Below are 20,851 nucleotides of genomic sequence, written 5' to 3'. Positions count from 1 at the left end.
TTACTAGATGACGGACGGACTCAACCATCTGACTGGACAGGGGTGTTCCACAAAGGATACGCTATATGTAGTAAGTTTTGTTTTTAGTTGCGTCATGCAAATGTGTTATAGTATTATAATATTGTGCTACAATTTATAACGCATATTTTTTGTACTCCAATAGTTATTTTAGACAGTATTCGTTCAACCATCTAGGAAACGGGAGTTACCCTCCTCTTTTGAGTTAAAGCGGTCCTGTCCTGCTCCGGGGACTGATGTCACTAATAGAATGTGATCGTTTCGCGGATCTCCCACCGTCACGAGTCAGTGTACTTTTCGTTGCTTTTTATATCATAGGACAGCTTGCCCGGCAGCGACAAAGACAATTGTTCGTAGAGAGACTACCAAAGAACAGTACATTTTCGCTCTTAGTCTGCATTCTCAGACCGCTGGTTTATCATTAAACATTTTGTGAATCAAACAACATCGTTGCTGACATTGCTAGAATGTCTAGTAGCTAAATGTTGTCTGTTGTAACGAACGTGTTGTTGTAACTAGAACATCGAGATTTGTTATCCTAAAATACCTAATTTCGTCGATTGAAGATCAGGACAAGGCTACAGCCGAGCAAGGAGAACAAGACCTCACCCTCAGCATTTTGTTTGCAGAGACATACAACAATGTTAACCCAGGTATGTATGGTTTATTAGCCTACATTGTTGGTAAATGTTTTCCGAAGTGGTAAGAACAAACAAGTTTCCGTGTAGGTTGCAAGCTTGTTCTGGCGTGTCCAGGGCGCGCGACTTGGATACGACAACGTTCTTTCCGCGTAGCCTAATGAATCAAACACCTTTAAATGATGGTAGTGAAAAAACATCGACGACGATGGATGCTCTTTTATTTGCATTTCGTGTGAAACGTGACCACTAGTTTATTGGGTGTCCAGAAAACGTTGACACAACTTATTTTTTTCCTGCGCAGCATCGAGTGTGTGTAGCCTAGGCTAGACTACAGAAGCCATGTCAGGAGGAATTCTATTGTGTCGCTGAAATATTTGGCACTCCGCTCATTGATTTACAATCGCAACTTTATGTTAATGAAAAATTAGATCCTTGAGTAGACTAGGATGCCATCTGATTAAGCTCTCTAATTTAGAGAAACTATTTGGTGAAGTGAAGGTTACATTTTACTAGCCTACTTCAACAGTCTAACCCACTGTCATGTTTCTCTGGTGACCGCCCAGCAATCATGTTACGATGAAATTACATCTTCGTCGCCATCTTTAGATACAATTACTTTTAAGGACAGTAGAGGATTATTTGATTGATTTTGGGATCAGTGTTTGTCTCGTTATGCGTTGATCACTTCCTATGCAGACGACCCCGGTGTAGAGACAGACATGAAGTTGATTTTTTTTCCTGACTGTCAAATCTCGGATGGGATGATAATGACAATACTGCTAGCCAGCCTATACACGAACAGTTGTCTTGTTGAAATGACGACTAGTCTACCGTTGGCGCGCCGAGAAACAACCGAGACCGGCTTCGTTGTCAGTGTTTCTGTTCTAGGTGCACCTACAGTCTGTTTCAGCCCTCGTTTACTCCCCTCCCCCATTAGCCCCGGCTTTACACACTCCGATACAATGTTGCTATTAAGTTATACATGATGTCCAATCGAGTTGCGACAGTGTTGCAATAGCCTATGTATATCAACACAGGTCTGTCTGTCTATGCAATATTCGCGAGACTTTCTTGGGCTAGGCTACATTTTCATGCGTTGTAGGCTGTTTGGCTACACGTTTTTGAAGGGCTGTCCATTTTGTCATTCCAGTGTCAGGCCTTTTGAAAGTTTGTCAAAATAATCTTAGCCTAAAGTTGTGGGTTCTTTCAAAGCACAACTCTAGATGTCTTATATACTTATATTGTTATTATTATTATTCCACTCGCTCTAGCGCTTAAACTGCTAAGGGGCTGGAGGTAGCCTGGTGGCATTGGACTAGTAACCGAAAGGTTGCGAGATCGAATCCCCAAGCTGACAAGGTTTTAAACTGTCATTCTGCCCCCGAACAAAGGCAGTTAACCCCAGGCCATCTTTGAAAATAAGATTTTGTTCTTAACTGACTTGCCTAGTAAAATAAAATATATATTATTAAGTCAGCACGCCGGAAATCCATAACTACTAGAATGGTATTGAATCAGTTATTTCAACTGTGTAAATATTCCATAATAAACAATACATTGCTAAATGAATGCATGTATTTAGTTAAAATGTGTCAAGAAACCTCAGGACACCAAATGTAAATTGTAATTAGACAGAATGTATTGATTGATCCAAACGTGTAAATACTAAAATAAGATTATAGTGTATTTTCTGACTAAGACAACAGTTCACCTAAATTATATTGAAACTAATTTCAAACATATTATAATAAATATTAAATTGCCAATAGTCTGATGGGTGACAATGTTATCAATTGATTATGAAGAGGCTGATGACCAGCGCATTATGCGATGACAAATGCACCAATGCATTGGAAAAGAAGGGACCGGGGCTTATGAAATAGCACTTCCATTTCAGTCTACAGAGGTCCATGCAGGCCAGTCGTTTTGATTGCTATACCCTGTCGGAAAGAGCAGATTTCAAGGTTTTTAATTAACCTATTTTTGCCAAACAACTCTACAAATTGGCAGATTGTCTGTTTCAAAGTATGACTTTTTCCTAGAATAACTGAGGCTCCATACCGGTGCGTTCCTCATGTGAGTACTGGCGACAATCAGCAATAAATATCCTCTCTTGTTTCCATGACATTTTTACTGTAAAATGTTTTGACTGTGGTAGGGCAAGGGAATATAAGTCTGCTAAATGAACAAGTTGATTTCATAGCCTCTGCTATAAAGCACAGATAAATACAACTTAAAACATGCTATTCTGTTCTTTTGAAATAAATGTTTTTTATGACCTTCCTAAACATATTACTTTTTTAATTTCATATTGATACTTTTTCACCTATAACCATTTAAGATTTGCATAATTTAACACGGGTTTGAATGAGAACCATAGGACTACAGAGGTAGCTATTCAAAATGGTCCTGCTCCTAAAGACCAACTTTAAAATGTTCAGGCTATCCTAATTTTAAAATTCTTTGTCTATAAATTAGCATAAAATAACTCACCAACAGCAACTCTTGAACCATTCAAGCTAGACACGCCAAACCAACTTTATAATGTTCAAGCTATCCTCATTTAATAAATAAAAAATCTTGATTAGCTATAAACATTTGCATAAATTAGCGTAAACTATCCCACAAACAGTCATTCTTTAACCGATCAAGCCGCCAAACCAACTTTCACATGTTCAGGCTATCATATCTTATCCTTTCAATCAATCTTTCCATCTACCTACATTTTTAACTATAACCATTCACTACCATTACTATAACTTATTTCACAACCACAAATACTTTAAAACAAGCACACCACATTTTCTTCAGGTAATGTACTTTTCTAGTTTTGGTTGAGCTTGATCACCTCTAGGATATATAGCTGTTTTTCCAGTATAGGATTCTCTCTTGGCCACACCGGGTCAGTCCCACCATCTATCCAGGTTAATAACGTTTACATTTCAAAAGGCGTGGGCCCTGACATTCTAAATCAGTTGGCAATCGTTGTATCATTACTATGATGCCTGCTTTCACACAGCGGGTTTGTCTGTTATAACTGTCTTGATGTTGTCGACCGAACGAAGTGTAGGCTAGCCTACAACTGGTTGGTTGGTCGGTGTGACAGCGCCTCCCGCACTTTGGCTCATGGCAGTTTACTATTGCACTTAGGTGCGTTTGTTTCAGCTCGCTGGGTGCACCGAGTAGACGGAGTTTGCTTTCAAGACCAATGGAATGGTCTCAAATGTGCACACTGCCTACCCGGTGCTATGGGTCAGTTGCATGGATTGGAGGTACTCGGCACATGCTATGTGGTTATTAATGGTCTATAATAACAAGGTGTTTGTTTGATTCCGCAGAGAAAGAGAAAACGCACTGTGGAAGACTTCAACCAGTTTTGCACCTTTGTGTTGGCCTACGCTGGATACATCCCCTATCAAACAGAGGTAGGTTGGTAAAACACAGTTTTCCCCTGTTCAATTAAGACTGAGATGTAGCTTATTAACACCAAATTGATGTCTTATTGTTTCTACATTGAAAAAATATATAAACGCAACATGTAAAGTGTTGGTGCCATGATTCATAGCTGAAATAAAAGATCCTCAAAATGTTGTACACAAATTTGTTTACATCCCTGTTAGTGAGCATTTCTCCTTTGCCAAGATAATCCAATCCACTTGACAGGTGTGGCATATCAAGAAGCTGATTAAACAGCATGATCATTACACTGTTGCACCTTGTGCTGGAGACAATGAAAGGCCACTCTAAAATGAGCAGTTTTGTCATACAACACAATGCCACACATCTCAAGTTTTGAGGGAGCATGCAATTGGCATGCTGACTGCAGGAATGTCCAACAGAGCTGTTACCAGAGAATTCAATGTTCATTTCTCTACCATAAGCCGCCTCCAACGTTGTTTTAGGCAATTTGGCAGTAAGTCCAACCGGCGCCATCACCTCCTGTTTCAGCATGATAAATGCACAGCCCCATGTCGTAGGGATCTGTACACAATTACTGGAAGCTGAAAATGTCCCAGTTCTTCCATGGTCAGCATTCTCACCCATTGATCACGTTTTGGATGATCTGGGTCAACGTGTATGACAGTGTGTTCCAGTTCCCACCAATATCCAGCAACTTCACACAGCCATTGAAGAGGAGTGGGACAACATTCCATGGGCCACAATCAACAGCCTGATCAACTCTATGCGAAGGAGAAGTGTCTCACTGCATGAGGCAAATGGTGGTCACACCAGATACTAGCTGGTTTTCTGATCCACACCCCTACCTTTTTTTAAGGTATCTGTGACCAACAGATGCATATCTGTATTCCCAGTCATGTGAAATTCATAGATTATAGCCTAATGAATTTATTTCAATTGACTGATTTCCTTATATGAACTGTAACTCAGTAAAATGTTTAAATTGTTGCATGTTCCGTTTTTATATTTTTGTTCAGTATATTCCTGTTGAATGATGTCTTCAGTTCTGCTGTTGTATTTCCATGGTGATGTATCCCCCTGTAGGAGTGGTGGTGTAGTGAGAGCAAGCCCAGGGACAGCAACCCCTGCAGCACCAGCCACAGTACCAGTCCATGGGCCTACCAGTCCTCTCCTACCTCAGACTGTGGCTCCTCTGCTCAGAGCCAGAAGGAGGAAGGGAAGGAGGTGAAGAGGAGGTCAGACAGGAAGCCAGTCGGGCCTGGTCAGGGGGAGAAGAAGCCTAGAGGAGGAAGTGCCAAGAAGTCTCCCAATACGAAACATGCTGCCCCTAGATCAACGGTCAGCAGAACGCCAGAGATCCATGAGCAGCACCAGCCCCAGTCTGGATGGACCAACCACAACAGCTGTCCTACTGACAACAAAACACATCCTCTGACAGATCCCAAACGTGACCATGACTGTAAACTTCCCCAATCTTCCCTGACTCAACTCTTCCCTGAAGCCACCCCCAGCAGCTCTCTGTCTGACCACAGGAACAAGACCAACAACGGTCAGACAGACACACCAGACCCCAACGGGTCGGCTGGGAAGAAGAGCGACGCTACAACCCCTCAGAAGAAAGGAAGTGAAGAACAGGAAGTGACAGAGCAGCCAGTTGACATGACAATGGCAAGCTATGAGACGGAGAGGAGCAGTCCTCACAGGCTGGGAGACAGAGAAAAAAAGAGAAGAAAGGAAGAGAAGAGGTCGCGGGAGAGCTGGGAGGGGTCTGGGAGTGAAGGAGGCATAGACAGGGGTCAGAGGTCAGATATCCTGAGGATGGTGATGGACAGGAGGTTGAGAGGTCAGCTAGCTGAAGACCAAGAGACAGGCTACCACACAGAGGAGGGCAGCAGCTCCGACCAGGACCGGGACCATGGAGGGAGCAACTACCAGACAGACCAGGGAGGGAGCGATGGAGAGGACACGTCTGCAGACAACCGCAAGATGGAGGGTGAGTAGAGGAACCCCACCTGAGACTAAAGAAGCATCCCAAATGACACACTCTCCTCTTGCATACATTTTGACCAGGGCCCATTTTCCCTATATAGTGAACTACTTTTGACCAGGACCCTAGTAGGGCTCTGGTCAAAAGTAATAGGGAACAGGGTGCAGTTTTGGACACAGCTCACTCATTACCTTATCACCATCTACAACCATCATTGATCGTTTAAAACAGAGACTGTGTTTAATATAACGTCTCTCTTCGATTTCTCTCTTCTCAGATGAGGACGACTCGTGGGACCTGATCACCTGTTTCTGCCTGAAGCCATTTGCGGGTCGGCCCATGATAGAGTGTAGTGAGTGTGGCACCTGGGTGCACCTGTCCTGCGCTAAGATCCGCCGCACCCATGTTCCTGAAGTCTTCATCTGCCAGCCCTGCCGAGATACCAAGACCAACATCAGACGCTCCAACCGGGCGCGGATCGCCCCCCGCAAACGCTTCAGCGACTAGAGAGCACCAGCTGGTTCATTGTCTGCGTCCCAATTGGCAGTAGGTAGCTCTAGTGGTTAAGAGCATTGGGCCAGTAACCGAAAGGTCACTGGTTTGAATCCCCAAGGTGGAAAAATCTGCTGTTCTGCCCTTGAGCTATGTAGCAACCCCAAACAACAACTGCTTCCCGGGCGCTGTTGATGTCGATTAAGGCAGCCTCCCGCACCTCTCTGATTCAGAGGGGTTGGGTTAAATGCTGAAGACACATTTCGGTTGAATGCATTCAGTTGCGCAACTGACTTAGGTATCCTATATAGTGAACTACTTTTGACCAGAGCCCTATGTAGGGTGCCATTTGGGACGTTGACCACTAGTGAGCATCAAGTTCTAAGTTCTATGCTGGTCCATTTTGTCAATCTGCAAAAACCGCCACCAGGGTTGTGTTCAGTAAGACACAAAAAAAGTAAATTAACTTCTGTTATTGGACAAGTCCAGGTAGTCCTCCATGTTTCGGTCCTTTTTCTTCCATTTTGTGCCTAATGAACACGACCCAGGACACTGCCATCAGCAACCAAGCCATGAGTCTATGGTTGTTCACCTGCTCAGATGTTACATTCATCAACCAATGGTTGCGTGCCACAACTGTGCCGTTGGGCACCAGATTGTTATAACATATGTGGCTAGCTGATACTTATCCAGGCATTGTAAGATCCTATCACTCTCCCCAGAACAGTACAATGTCCATGCATTCACAGACAATCATGTCTACTCAGGAAGGAATGAGAGGCTACAGGAGAGTGAGAAAGAGGGATTGGGGGAATGGCGTGAGGACAGGGGTGAAAGAGGAATGTGTTTGGTAACGGTCTGCTGTTATTGTTGTGGTGAGAACATAACATCTTCTCACATGCTAATCTCATTTACCCCCACCCCTCTATTCTGCCACCCACCCATACCTTCCTCCCTCCCTTAATTACTCCCTCCTTCCACCCATCTCTTCATTTGTGCATCACTGAACCTAAGGGCTTGCCTTGGCTCATCTACACTAGTATGTTCAATTCACTACTTAGTACAATACTATGTAGGGAATAGGGTGCCATTTGAGACCCATAGACAGGTTTCTGGGGACTACTTTCTCTAAATATGCATTTTCAGTTATTTCCACAGTTGTTGCCATTTGATGTATAAGATTGTCACACTCGGTGTATATCAGATGGTAAACCTTTAGTAAGATGTAAATAGTTTGCTTTTTAGAGTTGTTTATTATATCTTATATCTGACACATGCAGTAATAAAGGTAAAGGACTAACTCAGTCTCATCTGTGTTCTATACTGTTTACATATTATTTAGTATATTGTACACAACATCAGTCACCAGACCAGATATGGCAAGAGGCATCACTGCAGTCCCTGGTTCGAATCCAGGCTGCATCACATCCAGCTGTGATTGGGAGTCCCATAGGGTGGCACAATTGGTACAGGGTAGGCCGTTATTGTAAGTAAGAATTTGTTCTTAACTGACTTGCCTAGTTGAATAAAGGTTAAATACATTTAAAAAGCATCACCATTATAAAGCAAGTATTCTTCCAGTGCCTATTTAAACAACCGATCTCCAGCACAACTTCCTGTCAGCTGCCACACTACTGTTGATCATATATACTGAACAAAAATATAAACGCAACATGTGAAGTGTTGGTTTCATGAGATTCAATAAAATATCCCAGAAACTTTCCATAAGCACAAAAAGCTTATTTCTCTCAAATTTGTTCATATCCCTGTTGGTTAGCATTTCTCCTTTGCCAAGATAATCCATCCACCTGAAAAGTGTGGCATATCAAGAAGCTGATTAAACAGCATGATCATTACACAGGTGCACTAGGTGCTGGGGACAATAAAAGACCACTCTAAAATGTGAGGTTTGTCACACAACACAATGTCATAGCTGTATCATGTTTTGAGGGAGCGTGCTGTTGCCAGAGAAATTCATGTTCATTTATCTACCATAAGCCGCCTCCAACGTCATTTTAGATAATTTGGCAGTATGTCCAACTGGCCTCAACTGCAGACCACGTGTAACCACACCAGCCCAGTGGGTGGACCTGGCTCCCAAGTGGGTGGGCCTGTGCCCCTGCCCAGTCATGTTAAATCCATAGATTAGGCCCTTTTCATTTATTTAAAGTGACAGATTTCCTTCTTTAAAATCAGTCAAATATTTTAAAATTGTTGCATGTTGTGTTTATATTTTTGTTCAGTAATAGGTTGATCTCTGCTCACATGAAATCAGCTTCATGTATCTGAGATGTAAGGCAGGCATGGTTTATTTACATTCAAATATTTGACCGTAAAGTAATAGGTTAAAGTCTCCAAGCCTGCAGTCGCCATAGCCTTTTACCACAGACACAACCCAGACCAGTCCTTTACCACAGACACAACCCAGACCAGTCCTTTACCACAGACACAACCCAGACCAGTCCTTTAACACAGACACAACTACAGTTTGTCTCAGGACTTCCATATCTGACATCCTGAACCAGCTAGTCACATCCTGAACAAGCTAGCTACTCCGGAGGAGTAGCATGCTAGCTACTCCTCCGGCCTCATATCTGGTAAGTCTCTGATGTAGGGCAGGACAGCATCGGTGTAGAACATCTCCAGCTTGGCCAGGGTGTCATCCCAGAACACAGGGTCAAAGGTCACCGGGACAATGGCTGTTTCCTTCAGGGTGAACACCACTAGGTCAGCCTGGGTTAACCCTGTCACCGCCAGCTGGCACTGGATCTGGGTGAAATAGCTGTGGTCTGGCTTCAGATGGTACCTCACCTGTAAAGAAATGAAAAATTGGGAAGTGCTGCTAGAATACACTAGTAGGTAGATCTTTATAGATTGAAGGTGCTCTTTGGTTAAGGTGTTGGTCACTAACTGGTCATCAAAAACAAGGGAGACCAAGACAAGGCACTCTTCATATAATTAAAATGCCTTTATTATGATAGTATGCTTGAACAAAAATTAAATAAAGCTTGGTATAGCCCAAGTCAGGGGGTACAATGATACAACAAACAACATGTCTTAACTAACCTGTTCCCCCTCCTCCCCCTGGTCCTGTATTATCAGGCAGAAGGCTGGGTCCTCTCTACAGGCCTGGGCTACAGTGTTCTGACGGTGCTTGTAGGGACACTTGACCTCTAGGCAGAGCAGCCGTTGGCCGGTGCTTTGGTCCTCTACGATGCCATCAGGACTGCCTGCTAGCCAGGGGCGCTGGGGGTCGATGAACAAGCCACACTCCTGCACCCTCACCTCCCGGCCCAGGGACTTGCTCTTCAGGCTCTGATATCTGAGATAAAATGAGATGAGATTGTACTTCATTACAGCCACAGAATACAACATTTAATACAACATTTAAAAACAATCGCAGAACAATTAAAGTAAATGCATAGATGGTACCTCCGCACGGCCTCGGCTTCCCGCTCAATGCCCCAGGTCATGGCGCGGGTCTTGACGTTGGGACCGCGGCCTGTGATGGCGGCCAGGTAGGAAGCCGGCGGGGTCATGCTCTGGCCAGTAACGAAGCGGCTATGGGCGAGTCGGTGAGCGACCGACGCTGTGATTCGGCTCTGACGCCAGGAGAACCAGCTGGGGTTCTCTCTCTGGCCCCGGGTCTGGAGCTCCACCGCCTCCACCTCTACTTTCTGACCTAACCCCAGGGGCAGTGCTTTGGGCCTGAGGGGAGAGACCATGGAGCTCCCCCCAACTTGGTTGGTCCTGGGGGGAGAGACCACAGGCTTACCCCTGACCTGGCTGCTCTTGTCAGGGCTATGACTATGCTGATGGGCCTCAGCTCTCTTCTCTGCCTCAGCTCTCTTCTCTGCCTCAGCTCTCTTCTCTGCGATGTCAGGATGATATCTGACAGTAGGGATGTTCCTTTTGGCGTAACGTGTGTCTGTGGTCTTTTCTCCTGCTCCCCTGGCCTGGCTGGCCGTGGCTCTGCTGATTTTATTCAATTTTATTTGATCCTGATTGGTCCTGGGGGGAGAGACCACAGGCTTACCCCTGACCTGGCTGCTCTTGTCAGGGCTATGACTATGCTGATGGGCCTCAGGTCTCTTCTGTGCGATGTCAGGATGATATCTGACAGTAGGGATGTTCTTCTTGGCATAACGTGTGTCTGTGTTTGCTCCTGCTTCCCTGGCCTGGCTGGCCGTCGCTCTGCTGGTTCCTGAGTCCCCTGAGCCATTAGAGGGATTTAGGGTGGAACCTTTGTTGATATGCCTTTGTTTCGGTGGGCTCTTTAAGGCTGAGCTGTCAACGTGAGAGACATTTTTGCTTGTATTTCTGGGACTCATGGTTCCGTGAGTTTCAAGAAGTTAGTATTCTGTAAATTCAATACAAAAAAGAGGAGGTAAGATACTGTGGCATGTAAACCATTTCTATGTCCTATTCCTAGAGCTGGACATGCTGTGTGTGGCATGGTTTACTGTTTGTAATAAATTGCCATGTTTGTTGCAATTTTCAGTGGTGTATGAAGTCTGAGTTCAGCATGTGGGAAAGATCAGGGTCCAGAGATCATACCCATGTTTCCTAGTAAGTGGGTCGTATTTAAGAGTTCCCGACATGAACGCGGCATTAGGCTGGCTACCACACACACAACCGTGTGAGCTGTTGGTCAGCTCAACTCTCTCTTTCTCCAGACTAGCTCAGCTCAGCCATCCACTCAACATCTTACATCAAATGCCCACTGCATTACCTCCCGAGAGAATTTTCTTCGGTTATTGTCGTGTATATCCCCCCCCCAAGCCCGACATTGTGATGGCTCTCAAGGAACTACACTTGACTTTGTGCAAACTACAAACAGCATATCCGAGGCCGCATTTATTGTAGCTGGGGACGTTAATAAAGAAAATCTGAGGAAAATCTTCTGTGCTACACGCGGGGAGAACATGCTTGACCATTGTTACTTTCCCTTCCGGGGCGGCTACAAGGCCCTCCCCCGCCCTCCCTTTGGCAAATCAGATCACACCTCCATGCTGCTCCTCCCCGCCTAAAGGCAGAAACTTAAGCAGGAAGCTTCAAGACTATTTTGATCACTCGAACAGGGAAATGTTCTGTCCTACTGTGATGATTAGAACTTATTCAAACCAAAAATCATGGATAGATGGCAGCATTCGCACAAAACTGAAAGCACAAACCTCTGTATTTAACCACGGAAAGGTGACTGGGGACATGGACATGTACAAACAAACAGGCTATGACCTCCGTAAGGCAATCAATGAGGCAAAACGACAGTACATGGAAAAAGTGGAGTCGCAATTCAACGGCTCGGACAAGAGATGCATGTGGTAGGGAAAGCCAGCCAAGTCGGGGACAGTGACGCTTCGCTCCCGGACAAGCTAAACACTTTCATTGCCCACTTCGACGAAAACAACACTGAGGCGCCGATGTGAGGCCACGCCGCTCACAAGGACTGTGTGCCGCATCATCATAGCATGTGCAGACCAGCTGGCTGGAGTGTTTACGGACATATTAAATCTCTCCTTATCCCAGTATGTTGTCCCAGCTTGCTTCAAGATGTCCACCATTGTTCCTGTACCCAAGAAAGTGAAGGTAACTGAACTAAATTACTATCGCCCCTTAGCACTCACTTCTGTCATCATGAAGTGCTTTGAGAGAATGGTTAAGGATCACCTCCACCTTACCCGACACCAATGACTGCGGGTACAGAAAGTCGTGAAGCACGGTGGTGGCAGCATCATGTTGTGGGGGTGCTTTGCTGCAGGAGGGACTGGTGCACTTCACAAAATAGATTATGTGGATATATTGAAGCAACATCTCAAGACATCAGTCAGGAAGTTAAAGCTTGGTTGCAAATGGGTCTTCCAAATGGACAATGACCCCAAGCATACTTCCAAAGTTGTGGCAAAATGGCTTAAGGACAACAAAGTCAAGGTATTGGAGTGGCCATCACAAAGCCCTGACCTCAACCCTATAGAACATTTGTGGGCAGAACTGAAAAAGCGTGTGTGAGTAAGGAGGCCTACAAACCAGATACAGTTACACCAGCTCTGTCAGGAGGAATGGGACAAAATTCCCCCAACTTATTGTGGAAAGCTTGTGGAAGGCTACCTGAAACGTTTGACCCAAGTTAAACAATTTGAAGGCAATGCTACCAAATACTAATTGAGTGTATGCAAACTTCTGACCCACTGGTAATGTGATGAAAGAAATAAAAGCTGAAATAAATCACTCTCTACTATTATTCTGACATTTCACATTCTTAAAATAAAGTGGTGATCCTAACTGACCTAAAACAGGTAATTTTTACTAAGATTAAACGTTAGGAATTGTGAGAAACTGAGTTTAAATGTACTTTGCTAAGGTGTATGTAAACTTCCGACTTCAACTGTAATGTATTCTATGGCTCATCCTATACATCTACTGCTGTACACACATTTTCTATTCACATACTGTCCATACACACCCTTCACATACTTATATATTTATATTCCTGACCCTGGTCCAGAAGCAAATTTTCTGCAATCCTACACTATTAGAAAAAAGGGTTCTTCCGCTGTCCCCATAGGAGAACTCTTTTTGGTTTCAAGTAGAACTCTTTTGGGTTCCATGTAGAACCCTCTGTGGAAAGGGTTCTACATACAACCCAACGGGGTTCTACCTGGAACCAAAAAGGTTCTCATATGGGGACAGCCGAAGAACCCTTTTAGGTTTTTGGCCGTTTCAAACGAATAGTTTTAGAAAGAATACAGCAGACCTATGTCAATAGGCTATATGGTCGTATAAACTGAGGACATCATTGTCCTACTCTAATTTTCTATTAAATTACAGGCAATAATGGTATTGCGTAAAATATTTGTTTCGCTTACCAGATGAAGTTCTGTCTAGTCTCGAGCTGTGTATGAAAGTGAAACTGGTTCTAAGGTGGAATTGAATATCTACTACGTGACTCACTATCTCATGACGAGCACGTCAGATTCATCCTGTTGGCTTGCTGCTGCTGTGTGTGTGTGTGTGTGTGTCTGTGTTTTTGTGTATCGAACTTGTCTAGTGTCAGTTGTCGCCTTAACGACAACTGGGAACTCGGAAAAAAACGAGCTCCGATTGGGAAAAATTGTTTTGAGAGGTCTTTCAACTCGGAATTCCAAGTCGGAAACTCTGCCATCTTTCTAGAGCTCCGACTTTCTGAAGTCATCGTTTGACCTCGTTTTTTTCTGAGTTCCAAGTTGTCTTGAAAGCACCAAGTGAGATAAAATAGCCCATACATTCTACAGACCCTACTGAGTATTCGCTACAATACTCTGTGTGGCACCCAGAATAGTTTTTAATCTATAAACCAATATGTAATATATGTACATTGATTCGCATTGGGGTCATTTATTTGACATTTGAACATGTTTTAAAACCCAAATGTCACTTAAATATGAACAAATATTGGTCATTGTTAATGTTTAGACAATTATTTGTTATATATCATGAACAAATACAGGTTTTTGACACCTTTCTACTATTACGTCGGGGGACTTTTATTTTGAAAATCTCTGAAATTCCGTGACCCAGAAGTACTTTTTTGTGTTTCTGACGAGACGCTGATTGGTACGCAGTTTTTTTTTTTAGCTAGCAGCTTCCTTCCTTGATGAATTTGGAGATTCGTTGTGCTAGTGTTTTTGTAATGCCGAAACAATTATAAGGCGCCGATATACGGCATTTTTGGTTCAGAGCAAGCAACTGGATATCAGCTGTTTCTTTTTTGATCCATTTTTAAAAAACGGTACCCGCAGCTAGGGAGGCTAATTCATTCAGTGTGACAAGCAGCATGGCGTCCAGTGGCGGTTCAACAACAACTGTCGGAGATATTGAGGAGGACGCTTCTCAGCTACTTTTCCCCAAAGGTTCGTATCCAAATGTATTTATGTTAACTATATTGAATATAACGATTTACTTAAGGTACCAAGGTAGCTATCTAACTAACTATATTCCAAATGATAAACTGGGTGGTTTGAGCCCTGAATTCTGGTATTTCAGACCGTATACCACTGGTATTTTTACTGCTCTAATTACGTTGGTAACCAGTTTTTACAATAGTAGTAAGGCTCCTCGAGAGGTTGGTGATTAATGGCCAATATTCCACGGCTAAGGGCTGTTCTTAATCACGACGCAACGCGGAGTGCCTGTACACAGCCCTTAGCCGTGGTATATTGGCCATAAATCACCAACCCAGAGGAGCCTTATTGCTATTATAAACTGGTTATCAACGTAATTAGAGCAATAAAAATACCCGTTTTTACTGCCCTTAGCTGTGGTATATTGGCCATACTCCACACCCCCTCAGGCCTTATGGCTTAATTAAAACCCACCCCTCCCCTGCGTTCTTCAGAGTTCGAGAACGCGGAGACACTTCTAAACTCTGAGGTACACATGCTTCTGGAGCATCGCAAGCAGCAGAACGAGAGTGCAGAGGACGAACAAGAGCTATCTGAGGTCTTCATGAAAACTCTGAATTATACTGCACGTTTCAGCCGGTTCAAAAACAGAGAAACTATCGCCAGTGTTCGCAGGTCAGTGTAACTGTTGTCACTATCAAAAATAAATGTCAATACCCTGTAAAAGTCAATGTACATTTATATGGTGGTGAATGTTTTCGTTGACTGAAATTATTGTCCTGTATCCCACAGCTTGCTCTTGCAGAAGAAGCTGCATAAGTTTGAGTTAGCCAGTTTGGCCAACCTTTGTCCTGAAGCAGCGGAGGAGGCCAAAGCCCTCATCCCTAGGTAAGACCTGCTGTTACTGTCTCCTCACTTATCGCCATACTCAGTCAGCCCTCTAAACCAGTGGTTCCCAAACTGCCGAGGGGGGGGGGGGGCAGTCCGGTTTTCAACTTACTCTAGAAAGTGCACAAGGTGCCATTTTGAAGTTGGGTAGTGCATCATCAGTTCCTCTTGTCATGTCAGTCATTGCATACCTTAGAGAGCTATTTATAACTTGTCAAGAATGTCCAGATCAACTATCCCATGTCAGTTAACTTTTTAAAGCGTTTTTTTTTGCCTAAATATCTTGTAATGTTTGAGTCACTCGTATCACATGAATACACATTAGAAAGGGCAAAATGTAATGAATTTGAAGAAAATTAGCTTTAAAACAGCAACGTTTTCTCTGCACCCCATGACAAAATGTGTACAATTGCAGGAATGAAGCTTTAAACCTTCAACATGTTCTCTCTGCCAACAAGAGGGTTGTGAACAGTTTGTGTCATGAACAGAGCTTGTGCCCCTAGAAATAGATGTGGTGCTTACGCAGGGGGGCGCGGGATGTTCCCCAATGCTGGAAGGAGGGCCTGAGTGAAAAACTTTAGAAACCCCTGCTCTAACCCAGACTTTAAACCTTGTCTCTGATTGGGTAGCAGTCGGCTCTTGACCAGGAAATTGGGCTTAAACGTTTGGTATAACCAAACTGTGTGGCAGGTAGCCTAGTGGTTAGAGCATTTGGCCAGGAACTGAAAGGTGGCTGGATAAAATCCCAGAGCTGACAAGGTGAAAATCTGCCGTTCTGCCCATGAACAAGGCAGTTAACCCACTGCTCCCCGGTAGGCCGTCATTGTAAATAAGAATTTGTTCTTAACTGACTTGCCTAGTTAAATAAATGTTACATTTAGTGACAGTAGTTGTGCTGTTTTGTTCTGAAACCTGTTTGTTCTCTCTGCAGCGTGGAGGGGCGATTTGAGGATGAGGAGCTGCAGCAAATCCTTGATGACATTCAGACCAAGAGAAGTTTCCAGTACTGAGGACAATTCCTCATCTGGCCTATTCTAACCTAAACCCATTATGTCAGAATATACTGGTCTCCGCTACTCACCCAGAAGGACACTGAGTACCAAATGACACCCTATTCACTAATAGTGCACTGCTTTTGACCGTTCTCCCCAGGATGGGTACCTCCAGATCAGACTTTTTTTGTGGGGGGTTAACAGATGTACATTCATTATATCCATTTTGAAGACCATACCAAGCTAGGATGAATACATACATTCCTAAATGTAAATACTTTTCAAATAAACATCTGAAATACTTTTCATAGCAATTTGTTTTATTTTCATTTCCCTGCTATACAAAGTGGTTGTTCACTTCATTTTGTCAAATGCAATCAACATTTTCTCAAATGAATGCCATCGGTACATAGTTGGATATAGCTGGTAGAGAAAAATTGAATGAAAAGAGTCCCAGCGAAGCCACAGACCATTTCACAGTAATTGTCTCCAAGTTAGGACATGTCAGTCAGGTCTACTTGCACTCATTACTTTCTCAGACATTGCAGAAAGCCATCGTTCTGTCCCAAATGGCAGCTTATTCCCTTTAGGCCCCGGCAGAAGTAGTGCACTATATAAGGAATAGGGTGTCATTTGGGGGACACCCCATAAGCCACTCACACAGTAAAGAGCCGCCTCTTGTCCGTCCAGGGCCTCAGGCAGCACACCGCAGGAGGTAGCAGCCATCCTCAGTGTTCTTCCCATAGAACCTTTTCTCATACTCCATCAGCTGCCTCCAGAATACAGCGTTGGGTCGGATGTGAGGTCTGTATTTCAGGACCCACCCATGGGCCTGGTGCAGTGATACCCCACCCCCCCCTCATACATCATTGGTAAGCCATGATCAGGGTAGGAGTATGGCTCCAGCCTGCAGTGCACTACACCAGTGTACTACCTGACTGGTTGTTATGGATACACTCTGCGACAACAGTGAAGTGGCAGGCCAAAAGGGCATGAGGCTGGTTCACGATAGGTACCTGGAGACACTGCCTCCCCCCGTACAGAGGACAGGGCTGCTCTGCTGTGGTGCTGACTATCAGTTATGTTCCTCCTGGAGATACTGGTGGGCTTGAAGACTGCATCCACACTACACAGAGACGTGGTGATCTGGGAGACTGACATGGGGAATGGACATTGACAGCTTCCTGGCTGGCTCACTGCAACAGAGAAACAAGATTCAATTGTAAAAAGATGCAAACAAGTCTTTAGTTCAGTACAGCACAAACGTGAATATCTTTACTTAATTGCGATTTGACTTACCAGAAAAGATCCAATGTACAGTTGAAGTCGGAAGTTTACATACACTTAGGTTGGAGTCATTAAAACATGTTTTTCAACCACTCCACAAATTTCTTGTGAACAAACTATAGTTTTGGCAAGTCGGTTAGGAGATCTACTTTGTGCATGACAAGTCATTTTCCAACAATTGTTCACAGACAGATTATTTCACTTATAATTCACTGTATCACAATTCCAGTGGGTCAGAAGTTTACATACAGTAAGTTGACTGTGCCTTTAAACAGCTTGGAAAATTCCAGAAAATTATGTCATCGCTTGAGAAGCTTCTGATAGGCTAATTGACATAATTTGACTCAATTGGAGGTGCACCTGTGGATGTATTTCAAGGCCTACCTTCAAACTCACTGCCTCTTTGCTTGACAACATGGGGAAATCAGCCAAGACCTCAGAAAAAGAATTGTAGACCACAAGTCTGGTTCATCCTTGGGAGCAATTTCCAAACACCTGAAGGTACCACGTTGATCTGTACAAACAATAGTACGCAAGTATAAACACCATGGGACCACGCAGCCGTCATACCGCTCAGGAAGGAGACGCGTTCTGTCTCCTAGAGATGAACGTACTTTGGTGCGAAAAGTGCAAATCAATCCCAGAAAAACAGCAAAGCACCTTGTGAAGATGCTGGAGGAAACAGGTACAAAAGTATCTATATCCAAAGTAAAAGGAGACCTATATCAACATAACCTGAAAGACTGCTAAGCAAGGAAGAAGCCACTGCTCCTAAACCGCCATAAAAAGCCAGACTAAGGTTTGCAACTGCACATGGGGACAAAGATTGTACTTTTTGGAGAAATGTCCTCTGGTCTGATGAAACAAAAATAGAACTGTTTGGCCATAATGACCATTGTTATGTTTGGAGGAAAAAGGCGGATGCTTGCAGGCCGAAGAACACCATCCCAACCGTGAAGCACAGGGGTGACTGCGTCATGTTGTGGGGGTGCTTTGCTGCAGGAGGGACTGGTGCACTTCACAAAATAGATGGCATCATGTGGATGGAAAATTATGTGGATATAATGAAGCAACATCTCAAGACATCAGTCAGGAAGTTAAAGCTTGGTCGCAAATGGGTCTTCCAAATGGACAATGACCCCAAGCATACTTCCAAAGTTGTGGCAAAATGGCTTAAGGACAACAAAGTCAAGGTATTGGAGTGGCCATCACAAAGCCCTGACCTCAATCCTATAGAAAATGTGTGGGCATAACTGAAAAAGTGTGTGCGAGCAAGGAGATCTACAAACCTGACTCAGTTACACCAGCTCTGTCAGGAGGAATGGGACAAAATTCACCCAACTTATTGTGGAAGGCTACCTGAAACGTTTGACCCAAGTTAAACAATTTAAAAGCAATGCTACCAAATACTAATTGAGTGTATGTAAACTTCTGACCCACTGGGAATGTGATGAAAGAAATAAAAGCTTAAATAAATCACTCTACTATTATTCTGACATTTCACATTCTTAAAATATACTGGTGATCCTAACTGACCTAAGACAGGTAATTTTTACTAGGATTAAATGTCAGGAATTGTGAAACTGAGTTTAGATATATTTGGCTAAGGTGTATGTAAACTTCCGACTTCCACTGTATATTAATATGGGCTATTATCAGCCCTTTCCTGGGTAGCTTATCAAAGATAGACATCATATGGAAAAGAGCAAACAAAGCAAGATAAAACATACTTTCTGGAGTCCATTAATCAGTTTGTGTGTGTGTGCTGCGGGGTTGAAGCTACGAACCCATAGGCTTGGCTCTCTCATCACTTCCAGGCTTTTGGGAGGGTGGACAATGAGCCTGTCATAACGGATGTAAGCAATGTCCCCACACACTCTGGCAGCTTTCTTGGCTGGGATAAGTTCTTTCCTCTTCTGGCGCACAGCTTTAGGATAGTCCTTGTATAGGAAGATGTACATTCCTCTCAAGTTCTTGGCTCTTTCCAGAACAGCTACCTTGTCCTTGAACCTCAGGAACTTGACCACTATCGGCCTGGGCCGGTGGTGGGTTTTCCAGTCCTGTGGTCTTTGTCATGGTAACAACATAGGTTACCCTGTTACTTCTCGCAGTTCAAGACATGACATATCACAGGGAAGCCTGGAAACAACAACAAACAGCAGAGATCTAGACAGCAACAAGCCCGGGACAATCCGCGGTTCTAGCCACAATGGCTAACCGTGTCGCGGGCTGCTTTCAAGCCCTCAAGAAAACCCAGCAAGCTTGTGTGATAGGAAAAGTACCTATTTACCTGTTTAGTTTGATATTAATAGTTAGCAATTAATACTTAACAAATAGGACATTTCTGTTCTGTTTAATTCTGTGTTTCTGTAAAGAGATGGTTTCCACTCTAGCTTCCTGCAGTTAGTCTGCTAGAGATGGCTTGAGCTGACAATGATTGGTGATAAAAACCTAAACGCTGGCATTCCATAGACAAGATGTGGTGTGTGACCCGAGATAGAGATAGCCTGGAAGAGTTTAGAACAATGCCTCATTGTCTCACCTACCTGGCATCTGGGAAACTAAGCCGGGTTGGGGGTGAAACACCATCCTGTGTAGACAACCAAGGTGGCTTATGAGAGCTGAAACCAGTCTGACTTAGCATTTTTAAGTCCTATATAAGGTCTCTGTTTTATCATTATCAGTTAGGCTCTCGGCCCAAATGTCAAGACTGTTGGGTCGATGGTTTCATTATTGCAATAATTAGTCGATATTGAATAAAGATGATTGTTTGAAGAAATGACAAAGTCTCTCTCACTTGAATAGAATATTCCACCACACTTGATAGGCAGCTAGCTAGCTAGCAGCTACACCAAGCAACTCCTCAGACCCGGCCTTGGTCGGCAGGATCACTGGACAGATAGTAGCGGTTCCATCAACTGATGCCAACCGCATCGCCGGATCCAAACTCAAAATGTAGCTTTCTATTAACCAGACTTTCAAAACTTTCCAAAACAGCGAACTTTGTCACAAACTTTTCAAAACAACAAACTCCCTTGTTGCATGTTCAACCGGAAGTGGCGTATAGAGGGGGGAATAAGAAATGTAGCTAGGCCCATAAACTACATGGATGAACTGTAGTTGTACGTTCTTGAACAGACTTTGAGGTACGTTTGCTCCCTTTTGGTGGGTGTGGCGAGGTGTGGCTTGAAGAAATTAATTATGTATTTTAAAGACGACACCATTTTGTATACTTCTGGCCCTTCT

At 43.8% G+C, this 20,851-nt stretch overlaps 3 protein-coding genes and 1 pseudogene across 3 annotated transcripts; 2 read left to right on the top strand and 2 right to left on the bottom strand.

The window, feature by feature from the left end:
- Positions 1 to 168: 168 nt before the first annotated feature.
- LOC139547940 (PHD finger protein 13-like) lies at positions 169 to 7,858 on the top strand. The gene is made up of 4 exons (XM_071357155.1): positions 169 to 671; positions 3,998 to 4,084; positions 5,163 to 6,072; positions 6,344 to 7,858. The coding sequence occupies exons 1-4, from the start codon at positions 660 to 662 to the stop codon at positions 6,571 to 6,573; spliced, it is 1,239 nt and encodes a 412-aa protein (XP_071213256.1). The 5' UTR covers positions 169 to 659; the 3' UTR covers positions 6,574 to 7,858.
- LOC139547939 (uncharacterized) lies at positions 7,575 to 13,577 on the bottom strand. The gene is made up of 4 exons (XM_071357154.1): positions 13,425 to 13,577; positions 9,991 to 10,918; positions 9,625 to 9,880; positions 7,575 to 9,369 (listed from the first exon to the last, which is right to left on the bottom strand). Exons 2-4 carry the CDS (start codon positions 10,887 to 10,889, stop codon positions 9,133 to 9,135), a joined length of 1,392 nt encoding a protein of 463 aa, XP_071213255.1. The 5' UTR covers positions 10,890 to 10,918; positions 13,425 to 13,577; the 3' UTR covers positions 7,575 to 9,132.
- LOC139547942 (DNA-directed RNA polymerase II subunit RPB4) lies at positions 13,534 to 16,621 on the top strand. The gene is made up of 4 exons (XM_071357157.1): positions 13,534 to 14,447; positions 14,933 to 15,113; positions 15,231 to 15,326; positions 16,258 to 16,621. The coding sequence occupies exons 1-4, from the start codon at positions 14,372 to 14,374 to the stop codon at positions 16,334 to 16,336; spliced, it is 432 nt and encodes a 143-aa protein (XP_071213258.1). The 5' UTR covers positions 13,534 to 14,371; the 3' UTR covers positions 16,337 to 16,621.
- Positions 16,267 to 19,961, bottom strand: LOC139547941 (dual specificity protein phosphatase 14-like; annotated as a pseudogene).
- Positions 19,962 to 20,851: the final 890 nt, after the last annotated feature.

The sequence above is a fragment of the Salvelinus alpinus genome, chromosome 21 (genome assembly GCF_045679555.1).
Source record: "Salvelinus alpinus chromosome 21, SLU_Salpinus.1, whole genome shotgun sequence".
Lineage (NCBI taxonomy): Eukaryota > Metazoa > Chordata > Actinopteri > Salmoniformes > Salmonidae > Salvelinus > Salvelinus alpinus.
This window is presented reverse-complemented; position numbering and strand designations above follow the sequence as displayed.

Bases quoted from the DNA above. Each gene is read 5' to 3' on its own strand.
- LOC139547940 (XM_071357155.1), top strand. The intron at 4,085-5,162 runs GTAGGTTGGTAA...ATCCCCCTGTAG, and splicing joins ACATCCCCTATCAAACAGAG to GAGTGGTGGTGTAGTGAGAG. The intron at 6,073-6,343 runs GTGAGTAGAGGA...CTCTCTTCTCAG, and splicing joins AGACAACCGCAAGATGGAGG to ATGAGGACGACTCGTGGGAC.
- LOC139547942 (XM_071357157.1), top strand. From the start codon at position 14,372: ATGGCGTCCAGTGGCGGTTCAACAACAACTGTCGGAGATATTGAGGAG. The intron at 14,448-14,932 runs GTTCGTATCCAA...TGCGTTCTTCAG, and splicing joins TCAGCTACTTTTCCCCAAAG to AGTTCGAGAACGCGGAGACA. The intron at 15,327-16,257 runs GTAAGACCTGCT...TTCTCTCTGCAG, and splicing joins GCCAAAGCCCTCATCCCTAG to CGTGGAGGGGCGATTTGAGG.
- LOC139547939 (XM_071357154.1), bottom strand. From the start codon at position 10,889: ATGAGTCCCAGAAATACAAGCAAAAATGTCTCTCACGTTGACAGCTCA. The intron at 9,881-9,990 runs GTACCATCTATG...ATTTTATCTCAG, and splicing joins GAAGCCGAGGCCGTGCGGAG to ATATCAGAGCCTGAAGAGCA. The intron at 9,370-9,624 runs GTTAGTTAAGAC...ATTTCTTTACAG, and splicing joins AGGGGGAGGAGGGGGAACAG to GTGAGGTACCATCTGAAGCC.